The following is a 14,501-nucleotide window of genomic DNA, read 5'->3' as shown; positions in this document are numbered from 1 at the left end:
GAATGGGGCTTTCCTGGGTTGTTTGAAAAAGCAGATGCAAAGTGGAAGCAGTGAATGTGTGGGAGGCAGCAGCACACTCGCTTACTCTGGCACAGCCCCACCAGTTCATGGGTGAAATAAACAATTAATTGGTATTATGTATCACCACACCAAAGTGTATTATTGAAAACCCATGTACAACCGGATGGAGTAACTGTTAGAAGGAGAACGTGTCTTCACAGTCTGATCTTAGCGGCGTTATTGAGAGCTCTAGGATGATGCAGGTCAGCATGACAATATTTATTCACCAGACTTTGTTACAGATAGAGTAGTTTGGATTTGAGGAAGAAATACTGCACGTATGCTGACTTCCTCTGGGAACCAGAGTATGTATTCAGTCACCTTTTCAAAGAGCAGTAACGTGCTCCCGTGTTAACTTAATATGTTAACAGTAAGCATGTTACTCCTATCTTAACAATAAAGGATTTCATTTCTATAAATTTTGTGCTGTCCCTCAGCAGAGAATAAACTGTTGCTGCCACTGTTTCCTTTGTACTCATGCTGAGAAGGAAAACAACAGCTATTTCATATTCTTTTGTTTTGAAAGAATATATGTGATGCTGTTTTTGACGCTCTACCCAACTATTTCTGACCAGGAGTATGGAAGTAGCTTACACCATCTCATTTCAGCCAATTAGAGGAAGTGGCAATAAATTACCAGTAGTAATTTTAACCCTGCACTACCACTGATACTTGCAATAGGAGGAGCATATCCAGAAGTAATTTTACAGTTAGCCAGTAATAAAAAGTCACTGTGAAAAATTCTGCGGCTACATACCTATTAACTTTGTACTGTTTTTCTTCCTTTTTATTTTTAGTTCTCCACCTATTTCCCTGGTTACTTTGATGGTCAGTATTGGTTGTGGTGGGTGTTCCTTGTATTAGGTAGGTGTGTCAAAAATGAATTTCAGAATTTTACCTTAGTGTCACGTATAAAGTTGATGATGTCTAGTTTTTCTTCCTAAGGGGATAAATCAGTATTAAAACATACTACATTCATTATTAAATGTTATTTCAGAAGCAGAGTTTTCTGCCAGTCTCTTAGGTTAGTTCCTAGACTGATCACTTGAGAGGGGTTTAAGAACTTGTACAGGTTTTTTAAACATTTTGTATAGTACAAAGGAATCCTGCCATCTAGTGGAGGTTTCATTGTTTGCATGTGAAAAACCCCCCCCCCAATCTTATTTGACCGTTGTATTGTCCAGCTACAAGTCTAAAGGCTCAACTAGATATGATTCCACCTGGTTTGTTTGTTTCAGGAGTAGGCAACACGGTGCCCCTGGGCACCAGTTCACCCTCAGATACCTTTATTGGCACCCACCAAGGTGCCCCACCTGTCCTACTTTTTATTTTTGTGGGTTTTTTTAAATAACACAATGTCTTACCATAAGCTGGGACCTTTGCACAAAAAGGTCTGAAGGGAAAAGTGAAGGAGGACAAGAACAAATTAAATTATTGCATGGTTCTTTACCAAGGAAGATTGTTGAGAGATACCGTTGTTTTCAGGGATGTCTTCTGAGGAGTTATGGCACATCAAAGTGACAAAAAAAGGAAATTCTAGAGCTAATTGACAAAGTACAGATTAACTGGCCCAGGTCAGATGTAAAAACAAAGTATGTTTGTCAGTTCAAGCCTGAGCCTTAGGCTCCCCATTTGCATGCAAGGGAAGGAGATTTAAAGTTTCCATTCCTGGTTTAAAAGAAACTGCGGTTTGTTGTTGCATCCAAACTTGGGTAATTTGTGGCTTGTTAATGGAGTGTGGTTTAAACAAACCACCTTATGCCAGGTTTGGATGCAATTCCTTCTAAACCAGGAATGGAAATGTTAAATATCCTCTTCTTGCACATAAAGGGAAGTGGGGAAGTGTACAAGCTCTTATCTCAAAAGTGAAATGAGCCGCCTTCCCAGAGAATGGCAAGGTAGCCAGTGTAACACCCTTTTTAAAAAAAGGGCTTCAGAGGGGAGGGCTTATCCCAGAAATTGCACGCCTGCCAGCTTAATTTCTGTTCAAGGTAAATTGGTAGAATTAAAATTGGAATTATTAAGAATATAGATAGATGGCTAGAGGGTTGGTGGAGGAAGACTGTGGATTAATTTGACTGAACACGGGTCACCATTGCATCAGCACAATGTTGCCTAGCAGAGTTGATTCAAGTAGTAAAGGGGCTGTTACATTCTAGGCCCCAGAGTAGTGAGGGGAAGCTTCAGTAACCTCTCCCAGTGGGTTCGCATAGATGTTAAAAAGTATTGGGGACAAAATAGAGCACTGAGGAAACCCATAGGCCAATGGCCAAAGGGCTGAGCAGTACTGAGCTAGCACCACCTTCTTGGTGCATTCAGCCAGATAGAGTAACAGTGACTGTAAAACAATTGCTCCAAGTCCCATACTGGCCAAACATCCCAGAAAGATACCATGGCTGATGGTATCGAATGCTACTTGAAGGTTCAGCAGAACCAACAGGGACACACTCCCCCTGTCTAGTTCCCAGTGTGGCTGATGGTATCGAATGCTACTTGAAGGTTCAGCAGAACCAACAGGGACACACTCCCTCTGTCTAGTTCCCAGTGTGGGTCATCCACCAAGGCTGTTTCTATCACAAAACCAGGCCTGAACCAAGGTTGGAAAGGATCCAAAGAATCAACTTCATCCAAAAATGCCTGGAGTTGAGTTGTACCCCTCATTCTAGGACCTGGCTAAAAACGGAATTTTAGAGACTGGTAGATAGTTATCTGGGGTGGAGGGGTCCAATGATGCTTTTCTGAACAATGGTTTCACAACAGCTTCTTCTAAAGGAACAGGGATATAGAATTCACAGCCTCCAGCACTCAACTGGCCAGTTGCCCTCTGGCAGCTTTTACTAACCAGAATGGGCAAGGGTCCAACAAATAAGTGGTTGGGCTCACTCCTCCAAACAATTTTTCCACATCCTCAGGCTGAACAAGGTGACTGAATAAGAGGATGAGTGTTGTTATGAATCAGTAAGTGGCTAAAGAGGAGGCAGCAGAGGGTAGGAATAAATTGACAGTTTTACCAAAGGCGAGAATGTAGCAGTGTGGTCTGCTAAGCATCTTTAGTAGTAGTAGTAGTAGTTGTCGTCATTGTATTTACTGCATGAATGGGCAGTAAAATAGCAAATGAGATTCAGTGTGGGGAAGTATGAGACTACAGCATGACTGTTGTATTAATGAGCAGTCAGAAGCCTCAGGCTCTTGCACCCCTCCTGTGTGACAATTCCCTGCCACTGATCCTGGTATGAGGCAAACCATAGTTTGCTGTATTGTCTGAGCCAGCAAACAATGGTTTACCTTGCCCATAATTTGACTTTATGGCTGAACCACCACAATGAGGAAACACAGGAAAGAAAGCTAAGTAAAATGGGCCTTGTCTGTCACAGGAAAAGAATATGTGTGTGACAAATAATTGTGTTCTTTTTCCTAGGCTTTCTCCTGTTTCTCAGAGGATTTATCAATTATGCAAAGGTTCGGAAGATGCCAGATACATTTTCTACTCTTCCCAGGACTAGAGTTCTCTTTATTTACTAAAGGTAATACTTTGGTGAATCTGCTTTAATTCCTATTGTGTGCACCTTTGCTTGTTAAGAACTAGGGAATTTCACATTCCAAGCCTTCTTCCATGTTGTTCAGTTTATTTTATTTGTGGTGTTCCTATATAGTGTTGCAATGATTTCCATTGATTTCAGTGGAAATTGCTTCCCTAAAAATGTTGTTTGGGTGTAAACTGTGTTTGTTGTTGTTTATTCGATCAGTTGCTTCCGACTCTTCATGACTTCATGGACCAGCCCACGCCAGAGCTTCCTGTCAGCCGTCGCCAGCCCCAGCTCCCCCAAGGTCGAGTGCATCACCTCCAGAATATCATCCATCCATCTTGCCCTTGGTCGGCCCCTCTTCCTTTGCCTTCCACTTTCCCTAGCATCAGCATCTTCTCCAGGGTGTCCTGTCTTCTCATTATGTGTCCAAAGTACTTCAGTTTTGCCTTTAATATCATTCCTTCAAGTGAGCAGTCTGGCTTTATTTCCTGGAGTATGGACTGGTTTGATCTCCTTGCAGTCCAAGGCACTCTCAGAATTTTCCTCCAGCACCACAGTTCAAAAGCATCTATCTTCCTTTGCTCAGCCTTCCTTATGGTCCAGCTCTCACAGCCATAGGTTACTACTGGGAATACCATTGCTTGAACTATGTGGACCTTTGTTGTCAGTGTGATTTCTCTGCTCTTAACTGTTTTATCAAGATTTGTCATTGCTCTCCTCCCAAGAAGTAAACGTCTTCTGATTTCCTGGCTGCAGTCAGCGTCTGCACTAATCTTTGTGCCTAGAAAGACAAAGTCTGTCACTGCCTCCACGTTTTCTCCCTCTATTTGCCAGTTATCAATCAAGCTGGTTGCCATAATCTTGGTTTTTTTGAGGTTTAACTGCAACCCAGCTTTTGCACTTTCTTCTTTCACCTTCATCATAAGGTTCCTCAGCTCCTCTTCGCTTTCAGCCATCAAAGTGGTATCATCTGCATATCTGAGATTGTTAATATTTCTTCCAGCGATTTTAACTCCAGCCTTGGCTTCATCAAGCCCAGCACGTTTTATGATGTGTTCTGCGTACAGATTGAATAGGTAGGGTGAGAGAATACAACCCTACCGTACTCCTTTCCCAATCTTAAACCAGTCCGTTGTTCTGTGGTCTGTTCTTACCGTTGCTACTTGGTCGTTATACAGATTCCTCAGGAGGCAGACAAGATGACTTGGTATCCCCATACCACCAAGAACTTGCCACAGTTTGTTATGATCCACACAGTCAAAGGCTTTAGAGTAGTTAATAAAACAGAAATAGATGTTTTTTCTGAAACTCCCTGGCTTTCTCCATTATCCAGCAGATACTGGCAATTTGGTCTCTAGTTCCTAGAAAAGGAAAAGCCTTTTCTAAACCCAGCTTGTACATCTGGCAATTCTCGTTCCATGAATTGCTGGAGTCTACCTTGCAAGATCGTGAGCGTTACCTTATGTGAAATAAGTGCCACTGTTCGATAGTTTGAACATTCTTTGGTGCTTACCTTTTTTGGTATGGGGATATAAGTTGATTTTTTCCAATCTGTTGGCCATTCTTGTGTTTTTCAAATTTGCTGGCATATGGCATGCATCACCTTGACAGCATCATCTTGCAAGATTTTAAACAGTTCAGCTGGGATACAGTTTACCTAATTCTTTTCTCTCCCCTCCCCATTGCCTTTTCCTTGTGTGTCGTGTATTTTTTAGATTGTAATGACTGTGGGCAGGGACTGTCTTCTTTGTTCATTGATTGTAAGCCGCTCCGGGAACCTTTTTTGGCTGAGAAGCAGGATAAAAATGCAATAAATAAATAAATAATATTTCTTTGCCCAAAGCTTTTATATACTTAGAATTAATGTTAGAAGGGAGACAAAGCAATGTAGAGGGCAGCTTTCATCCCAAGAAACACTGTGAACACTGAAAAAGCAATCGCTTCTCCCAGGGGGCCTCAAGGATGAATATTTGAAATAACTTCAGAGATCATTTTAATTTCTTCCAAAGAACTAAGGCTTAGAAGAACCTAGGAACACTGAAAGCTGCCTTTGACTGAGTCAGACCATTGGCCTATCTAGCCTGGTATTGGTGACACTGACTGGCAGCGTCTCTCCAGGGTTTCAGGCAGGAGTTTTTCCAGCCCTATCTGGAGATGCAGCAAGAGGGTACATCCGCCCAAATATCATGTGTGAACCTTTGTGTGTTCACCTCCCAAGCATATGTTTACTGCTGGATTAGAAAGGCCCAGAAGCGAGTTCATTGCTCAAAACATTTGAGAGACGCTGTCTTAGAGGCACTCCATAGAAACTGTTATCCAAGAGAAACTTGGAGATATTCTGTCCAGGACAGTAGTGGAAAAATGAAAGTTTAAGTTGGATCTTATTAAACATACATCCTTTTAAAACTGAGCCTTAGTTTTCCTTTTCCACTTTTCTTTTTAACAGGCCAGCAACCACACAAGCTGTAAAAGGTTTGCCTTTCCTTCCAGTAGTTAATGAGATACATAGCTAGACCACACACAGAATGAAGATTTCTTTAGCAATGGTGGAACGCTTAAAAAAAAACAGCAGCATCATGACATTGGCCATGTAAAAATTGCAGTTGGCACCCACCACATTAGAACTGGAAAAAGCTAGAAAAAAAAGAAATGCTCTGTGGTTAGGGTTTCTTTGCTTCCTTAGCAGGGTTTGTGGTGTCCTCTGTAGTCCTCCTGGATCTTACATTCACACTGAATTACAAACTTCTCTGCTACTAGCTTCCTTTCAGTGCTAGTGATAAAAGTCCAGATGATGAGCAGGCCACTCCTGGTTTTTTGCTCTTGCTGGGACCAGTGATTTTATTCTTTTCCTGAGTTTAGCTTTTTCAAGTAGGGGCTGCTTGGTTCCATGTGACAAAGGTTACAGAACTAAGAAGATTACTGAAGATCATAACAAATCCCATGGTTTGTCATTAAGGATAATTGAGAGTAATGGGGGATTTTCAAGTGGAAAGAAAAGGAGGACACTGCTCCCATAGCCTGCTGCTGATGCCTTAACCATGGTAAATGGTTACACTGCATCAGCCCCTTGAGAAAAGCCTAACATTTGTTTTGTTTCAGGTTTTTGGTTTTTCTTACAGAGTAGTATAAACTCATCAGGTCTTGGAAATGATAGTATGAATTTCCAACACAGGCTCAGTAAAATAGCCCATCTTTTTGTTCTTCCTCTATACTTTGAACTAAATTATATCATGATTGTTCTTTGTGGAGCATTTGATACAAACATTAGAGGCTTTCATTTGGAGGAAATGTTCAACTTGAGGCCTGCATGAGTCTGAGGAAAATTTAGAAAATGGGACTGCCTGTGAGAATAGTGAAATGTGCATGGTCTTTTTTTTGTTAACGTGGTGCGTGCATGTGCGTGGCTGATATTTGCCTATTTAGAGTTCAGCACTGGGTTTTCAATCATCCCTGTTGGCAGGGATGAACAGTCATGGCTAAAAGGACTGAAGTCTGCCAAGTCCTTGTTCTGCCCAGACGGTTATAACATTGAGACAAATATACCATATGCCCATGATCAAAGTGCTCATTGGCACATAGACAGCAGCTTTTGTTTTTCCATTTTGTCAACTTATGTTACTCCAATTTAGTCTCATAAAATTAATTATATCTAATTAATTATGGAATTCTGAATCTGCCAGAACTTTGAGAAGTGTTGCTTATGCCTCTCAAAGTGGTCCATGGCTCTTGAAAGCAGGTTCAACAAGACCTACTATTCTCCCAGTGAAGTTCACCATTCAGTTGTTGGTCATACCTTGATTAAGCCAGGAGACTAAGACAAAATGCCAGTGCCTTTTTCTTCCCCACCCTCATACTTTTAGTTCAATGCAGGTGTGTGTGTGTGTGGGGTGGGGGGGTCTTGGCTGCTTAAACGGACCACTCGTGCCATCTGCGAGACAGCCGTCTAACCACATTTTGAGTATAGAAAAGCCAAAAACATTTTAAAAAATCCAATCAGTTCTATGTAGTTTTAAAAATCAACTTTATGTCTGTTGGCAGTCTGTGGGTTGTATCCAAACCTGACCGTCCAGTAGCAGAACAAAAACTGATGGTGGAACAGTTTCTCCCTCCTTGCAGCCCCTCCCCCCCCATGAAACCACAACTCCGTTCTGGAGGGTTGGGGAACATTCCAGAGCCGGTTTGGGAGGCAGCAGGGAGATGTAAAGGGGAGAAGAGCAAGGGGAAGTCCCATCATCCAAGTGGAAGTCTGGTTGCGCAATTTAAGCCTCGATTTAATGTTAGTTTTCTGGCCTGTTCTAGGAAATGACTATATTTGGGTAATCCTAATAAAATACCTGTTTCCTTATTTTCTGTCCTCATATCCATAAGGCCAGTGGGGTTTTCAGATTCCAGGCTATTGTACATAGATGCATTTTTACTAATGTAACTTGTGGCCAAGTCTCCAGAACAGCATTTGCCCTTGGGCAGTATCCTACTTGACACTACTGCTAACACTAATTATGTAGTACTAGTGTAAGTGACCTCTAGCACAATTCCAGTAGCATTTGCTAGTGTTTCCAGGGAAACCTGCCACACCAGCAAATGCTAGCGGGCTTATGCTAGCATGCCAGCACAGGTAGGCAACCTTTTTGAGTCCCTGGGCACATTTGACATTTTAAAAAGTGTTCCAGTCATCACCACATATTGCTGGGGCAGGGGGGAATGGTTTGGCTTTTCTTGCCCTGCCCTCCAGCTGTTTTTTGCAGAGGAATTTGTCCACACCTCTATTAAAGTCAATGGAGCGCTATCCCCTGTCACAAAACCGCTGGGGGGGGGAAGCCCACCCACTGCCAAGGACCCTGTTGCTGCAAGAGTCCTCGGGGGAGCCCCCCCCCATCAGCCATTTTTTGGCAGGGCAGCCATTTCCCCACCTCTCTTTAAATCAGTGGAGCGATATTGCTCCATTGACTTCAATAGAGGTAGGGAAAAGCGTGCTGACTAGGAGATGAAGGGGCAGCAGCGGTGAGGGGAGGGTAATGCAAAGGGCCTTGCGGGCACACTCAGGGGTCTTGGCAGCACCAGTGCGTTTAGGTGCAATGTAATTTATATTAATGGGTGTCAAATAGGATGCTGCCTCTTGTTTGTTAATTTCTGTATGGCAATTTATGTATGGCATGCTCTTAGATGTACAAATCCTCTGTCAGGAAAACAATGGCAGTCCTGTTTATGACAGTTGCATATAAGAATACCAAGAAAAGCAAAGGAAATATTGTATCCTTTTTTGCTTCTAGTGTGGTCCAGGTGCTGGGTGATTCTCGTGGTTTAAATTGTAGTTAGTCTAACTTTACCCTTGTGTAATCAAGAAGATTCTGTCTTTTTTCCTGTTTAGTTTTGGAGAAAAGGGAGAAATAGGGTTGCCATTCGTTGTGGCCCTACTTCTGTGCCATACAGAAAGAAAGAAAGCTTGACATTATAAATGTCTTTGTCAGAAACAGTTTGAGGCAGAGGAGCTAGTAGAATAAAAGGTGGCAATAGGAGTGAGGTGGGTAGGAAGAACAACTGATACAAAAGGGAGTGAATAATTGTGCCATCTCTGATTATTTGTGTATGCAAAATGTTTTCTGGTATCCTGAACTTTTTTGTCAGTGTCCTTCTCTTAGCTTAAATAGTAACTATACTTTTGCTTCTTTCAGACTGATGTTTTCTGGCAACATTTTCCTGCATTAATGAATCCTCCCTCAAGTAGTAAGTGGACACCTGCAGGAAGTGAATCACGACTCAGAACATAGAAGAAGACAAATAATAATTAATCACCCGCTTTAAAATAAATAAAGTACTGTTGAAAAAAGAAGCATTTCTTTCTATTTGTTTCTAGATGTAAAATTTTAATAGTTTAATGCAGAACTCCTGTAATCATTGAATCATTAGTGGCTAATGTTTGAAACGGCTCTTGCAATCAAGTCTGTGATGTTACTAATAATGCCTTGTATAGTATTTGTAGTTCTTTAAATAGCATGAGCTATTGCCCTGTAGCCAGAAGGGGTCAGTCTTGCTTTTTGTTTCCCTTCTAAAGACGAACTTGGAATATGTTTTCTTAGTGTAAGATACGTAATAATGCTGGCCATTGTAAAGGGGTGTTCTTCGAATTTTAGAATCTTGTTTTGACTGTATTTCTGCACATAGTCTGTAACTGTTGTTAAAATAAAATGAAAACAACCTGGAAGTAAAACCTACATGACAATGTGGATGTTTTTAAGGTACAGTAATGAAAGAATATTACTAAGTAGGTGGTACAAGTATTAATTTTTGGTAAATTAAATTGAATTCAATATTTCTTACTGTCGTGATGCACACTTTTGGGGAAGGGACTCTCACAGTATATATTGATGACAAATTCAAATAATTTGTTGATGGAGTGTATGAAATCAGAAAGCAGATCACCATTTTTGTTGACTTTAGGACTCCTGAGATGGTTCTTAATATAGCTGTACTTCTTGCTTTTCTAATTTCTGGTGCATCTAAATATAGAATAATGTGCACTTTTGTGATTTCTGCAAAGCAGTAATTCAGAGTTTTATTATGTTAGAACTGTAAATATAGCATAAATATAGCAAAAAGTTAATAAATGTCACTTATATTAGTAGGCTTTTCTTTTTGCTGTACATCAGTGTTTACAAAGGGACCTATTTAACCTCCATAATTAATGGCTACTGAACTACACAGACATAATAGTAAGAGCCAAATAATAACTTTTGAGTTATCTCAGTGATTTTACTATGACTTTTATTAAGTGGGGCCAGTAATGGAGCATACGGTTTTTTTGTTTGGCGTTTCATCCCCTGTCGTAGAACTCACCCCACTTTAGACTTCTGTGCTGCATTGTCCTAAACATTTTGGCCACATGGCCTGTTGACTCACTTTGTGGATCCTGCCATTTGAGATCCACTTTGTGGATCCTGCCATTTCCTTACTCAGGAAATGTTGGCAAAGAAGGCATATGCTGCTTCCCGACCAATCCCAGGTATGTTTTGTGTGTTGTTTAATCATATCCAGACAAAATCAAATCCCAACCCTTGTTGATGCAATATTGGTGGCTGTGTGCCATTCTTGTTCTCACCATGAAAGCGGAGGAAGATAATGGAGCAACTTGCTATTTCCCACAAACCGATTGTTTCTATTCCTACTTACTGTGGGACGTTCAAGCATATTACATGCTCATAATTCCCTGTATTTCTGATGTTCTGTCTGGGAGTGCCATTGCTTAGATAGCCAAAAGTGACACCATTCCCACACAAGAAGGAGGTATCAGCAGGCTTGGGGGAACCTCAAGATTTAGCAATTATTAAAAAAAAATATTTTGAAAAATGAACCTCTAAGGACAGGAACCCCCAAAATAGCACAATGGGGGCACAGCATGCTCAGTATCCACAGAATGCTACTTGTTGCCTGGGGGAGGGAGGATGACTTGAAGGAAGGTGTGCTGGCTGGCTGTTTGGAAACCTGAATAGGTTGCAGGTCCCAGTTGCCTTTGCTATGCTTCGTTCAGTCCCACATCTGGAAGCTGCCACCCCATGTGTGTGTACACACACATACACATGCCCTGCTTCCCACAAGCATTCCCCCATTAGTTAACATCTGCTTAGGAATGGAGTCTTAGTTACTCTAATGATGGCTTAAACAGTTTGGACTCAATCCAATCCACTGTGGGTGCAGTATTCGTGCCGTAAGAGCCTTGTTCCTCATGCCTTGTCTATGATATGCACATACACAAACTATGCCAGGCCGTTCTGAGGAATGGGAGGCGTGTGCAGACCTTTCATAGCCTCCTTCCTAGCTGGCACCCTGAGTGCCCTGCACACACACAGAAGGAAAAGGGGAAAATGGGGCTTTGTTATGCACAGGATCCAGTCAGCATTTTGTCCACTCTTTATTTTTGTTCAAGTATTTTGAATTTCTTAACTGCTCTTAGTGGAAGGTTGTTTTTTTTTTAAATCAGCCTATCACAAGACAATGTCTTTCCTCAGATGTGTTAACAGCAAGCTATGGCCCATTATATTTGCTGTTGTGGCAGAGCTCTTCTCCATTATGCTCTGGGATGGTGTGTTAATTTGTAGCACACTGATAGATTTAAGCACCTCTTTCCAGATGACAAACATACAAGCGATTTGGTGATTAAAGCTTTATTGTATGTGGTGTGGCATGACTTCATGGTTCATTCAATAATGTTATCCCTTGTTTTACTGCAGTGCGTTTTATTTTTTATTTGTATCAGTTGCTGGAGCAAGAACATTAATTGGATTTAACCTTTAAAGGGAATTGTATGATGGTGTCTCACAGTGGCATATTTAGGTCAGGATGGTTTCCCGCCCACCAAAACAGCAGGAAAAAATGCTGATGTTGTAAAAATATTTGGCCAAATTCTTCTCAGTTCCCTTGTAAGAATGTTCAGCGTGCGTGTGTTTAATATGTACAGCGAATTACAAATGTAACTCCCCAAGGAACCCCTTGTTTCTTATAAAGAGGCACTGATGAGGATTAACAGAAAGAGATGCTGTCCCCCCCCCCCCCAAAGTGGTGTCAGATCCCTTCTTCCTCTGGTCATTTCCTGAGATGATTAAAAGAAGCACACCTGGTAATGGTGACATTTGCTTGTCTTGTCTTGGTGGGGAAAGCAGTCTTTTCATTTGCAAAGAGATGTGAATCATCAACAGCTTTGGGGGGTGGGGGAGCACCCGTGTTCTGAAAGTTACCAATTTTTCCTGAGCAGTGAAGCCATAAGCGCCCTGATAATTTTTACAGAAAGCAAAAGCAGCCATGCTGACTACTTAAAAATGGCCAGAGTCTATATTAATATAATTTTATTAGGGCCAACCAAAAGCTCCCCCCAAAATGTGGAAGTTTTTGAGATCTCTTCATCAGGCATAATTTTTGGGCCATCTCATCCCAACTGAGCTATCATGCAGGTTGTGTTTTTAACACACATTCAGACTCACTTGGCTCCAAGCACATAGACTACAATTCTATACTAAGCATCCTGGGGGTAAGCCCCACTGAATTTACTGGGACTTTGGGGGAGCTAGGTATAGGATTTAGTCACTGTCTAAGAAAACATTTGCTGATATTCTAACATTTCTGTTTTGAGAATAACCAGAGTGCTAAAAATTTAAAGACCTTAAAAATGGCAGTTATTGTTTATCTAAACATAACTACTTGGAAGTAAATCCCATTGAAATCAAAAGAACTTTCTGAATGTTTACAATTGGGGTGTTACCCTTCCCAGGCTACATATAATGCAACCCTTAGTAAATGGCTATTCTGAACCTGTTCACCTGAACCTTTTCTCTGAACATGTTTATGCCTCCCTCCACCCCCATGACAGGTGGATATATGGCAGAGATTGTTTTTTTAATCCATTTTTAATACTTTGTCAAAAACTCCCATATTACATCTCATCTCCCCACCTGGAGAACAAGCAATTGCTCAAAGAAAGAGAAGAATGTGTTTCAGAATGGTCAGCAACTGGCCTTTAAAATGCCTATATCTACTTTTTTATAGGTATATAAAACCTATATTCATATCATGGTTAATGCCATGAAACTATAACTGGAAACCTTAAAAAAATAAACCCAGGATATGCAATTGAATAGAGGTCTAAGCCACTGAAGAGCTGGGCTTCTGTGGGTGTTGGTTGGGTCCCTTATTCCTCTTCAGCCTTTCACAGGAGTGCCTGCCTTCTGAGCCCAAAGCTTGATTTGTTCCATTCAAGACCCAAGACCAAATTGGTTGTGAGATGGGAGGAGGGTGGGGTGGGGTGGGGAGGGGAGGATGATCAGGCTATGCCCTGATGCTACCTGCTCACAGTACTTTGCATTCCCCCCGCCCCTTCTTTCCAGGTTCCCGGAGTTCTTTGCAAAGAGAGAAGCAAGATCTTGCCTGCTGTTTTATAGACTGGGAAGCAGAGGTTAATACTTCAAAATATCTTTAACAATCTATGCAGTTTTTACAGACTTACAACCCAGGAATTCTTGGCTTCTGCTTCCTTACTGTCATAAAAGGGCTATTTTGCTCCAAGCCTTTAATAAATCCAATAAATCATGTGTATCATTATTTAAGCAAATAATGGAGATGTTCTGGACAGACATTGCTCTCAAATAGAATTGGTGTTTGGTTTTATTGTTTTGACTGGCTTTCATTTAAAATGGGTGGGGGAGTGTTTTCTGCCAAGGGCCACATTCCCTCCAGGATAATCTGTCAAGAGCAACATGCCAGCTGTGGGAAGGGCTTGGAGGCCCTGGTGGGTGGGGCTAGAGCCCAAAATAGGTGGGATCACTGCTTGTCTCCCTCTTTCTGATACCCACTCTCTCACCCTGTCCTCCCTTTCTCCCTGCCCAGGAGGCTGCCAGGGGAGGGACAGGTCACTCTTGGACAAGGTCTGAACTGATTGCTTGCACAATGTTTTTGAAATTAGGCCACATAGGGCCCTAGGGTGACAGGTTGCCCACCCATGGAAAAAACCTTCTCCCCGGAACTTATTGTAAGTCAACACTTCAGTTGTTTTGAAAGGAGAATCATAGAATAGTAGGGTTGGAAGGGGCCCAAAAGGCCATCAAGTCCAACCCCCCGCTCAATGCAGGAATCCAAGTCAGAGCATCCCTGACAGATGGCTGTCCAGCCTTGTCTTGAATGCCTCCAGTGTGGAAGAGACCACCACTTCCCTAGGTCATTGGTTCCATTGTTGTATTGCTCTAACAGTCAGGAAGTTTTCCCTGATGTTCAGCCGGAATCTGGCTTCCTGTAACTTGAGCCCATTGTTCCCTGTCCTGCACTCTGGGATGATGGAGAAGAGATCCTGGCATTCCTCTCTGTGGCAACCTTTAAAGTACTTGAAGAGTGCTATCATATCTCCCCTCAGTCTTCTCTTCTCAAGGCTAAACA

General features: G+C 41.8%; 1 protein-coding gene across 2 annotated transcripts in view; it reads left to right on the top strand.

Moving 5' to 3' along the window:
- The window catches only part of NDFIP1 (Nedd4 family interacting protein 1), a 40,615-nt gene extending 30,409 nt beyond the window's left edge, over positions 1-10,206 (top strand). For both annotated transcript variants that reach the window (XM_084838811.1, XM_084838810.1), the window contains exons 6-8: positions 858-924; positions 3,479-3,584; positions 9,260-10,206. In XM_084838811.1, coding sequence (XP_084694937.1) covers positions 858-924; positions 3,479-3,582 — 171 coding nt within the window. In that variant the 3' untranslated portion in view covers positions 3,583-3,584; positions 9,260-10,206. The remainder of the gene's footprint in view (positions 1-857; positions 925-3,478; positions 3,585-9,259) is intronic.
- The last annotated feature ends 4,295 nt before the right edge of the window (positions 10,207-14,501 follow it).

This window comes from Heloderma suspectum, chromosome 2 (assembly GCF_057233095.1).
Source record: "Heloderma suspectum isolate Gila_16-S chromosome 2, 16-S_ref, whole genome shotgun sequence".
Classification (NCBI taxonomy): Eukaryota; Metazoa; Chordata; class Lepidosauria; order Squamata; family Helodermatidae; genus Heloderma; species Heloderma suspectum.
The sequence above is the reverse complement of the archived record's forward strand: the minus strand, read 5'-3'. Positions and strand labels throughout refer to the sequence as shown.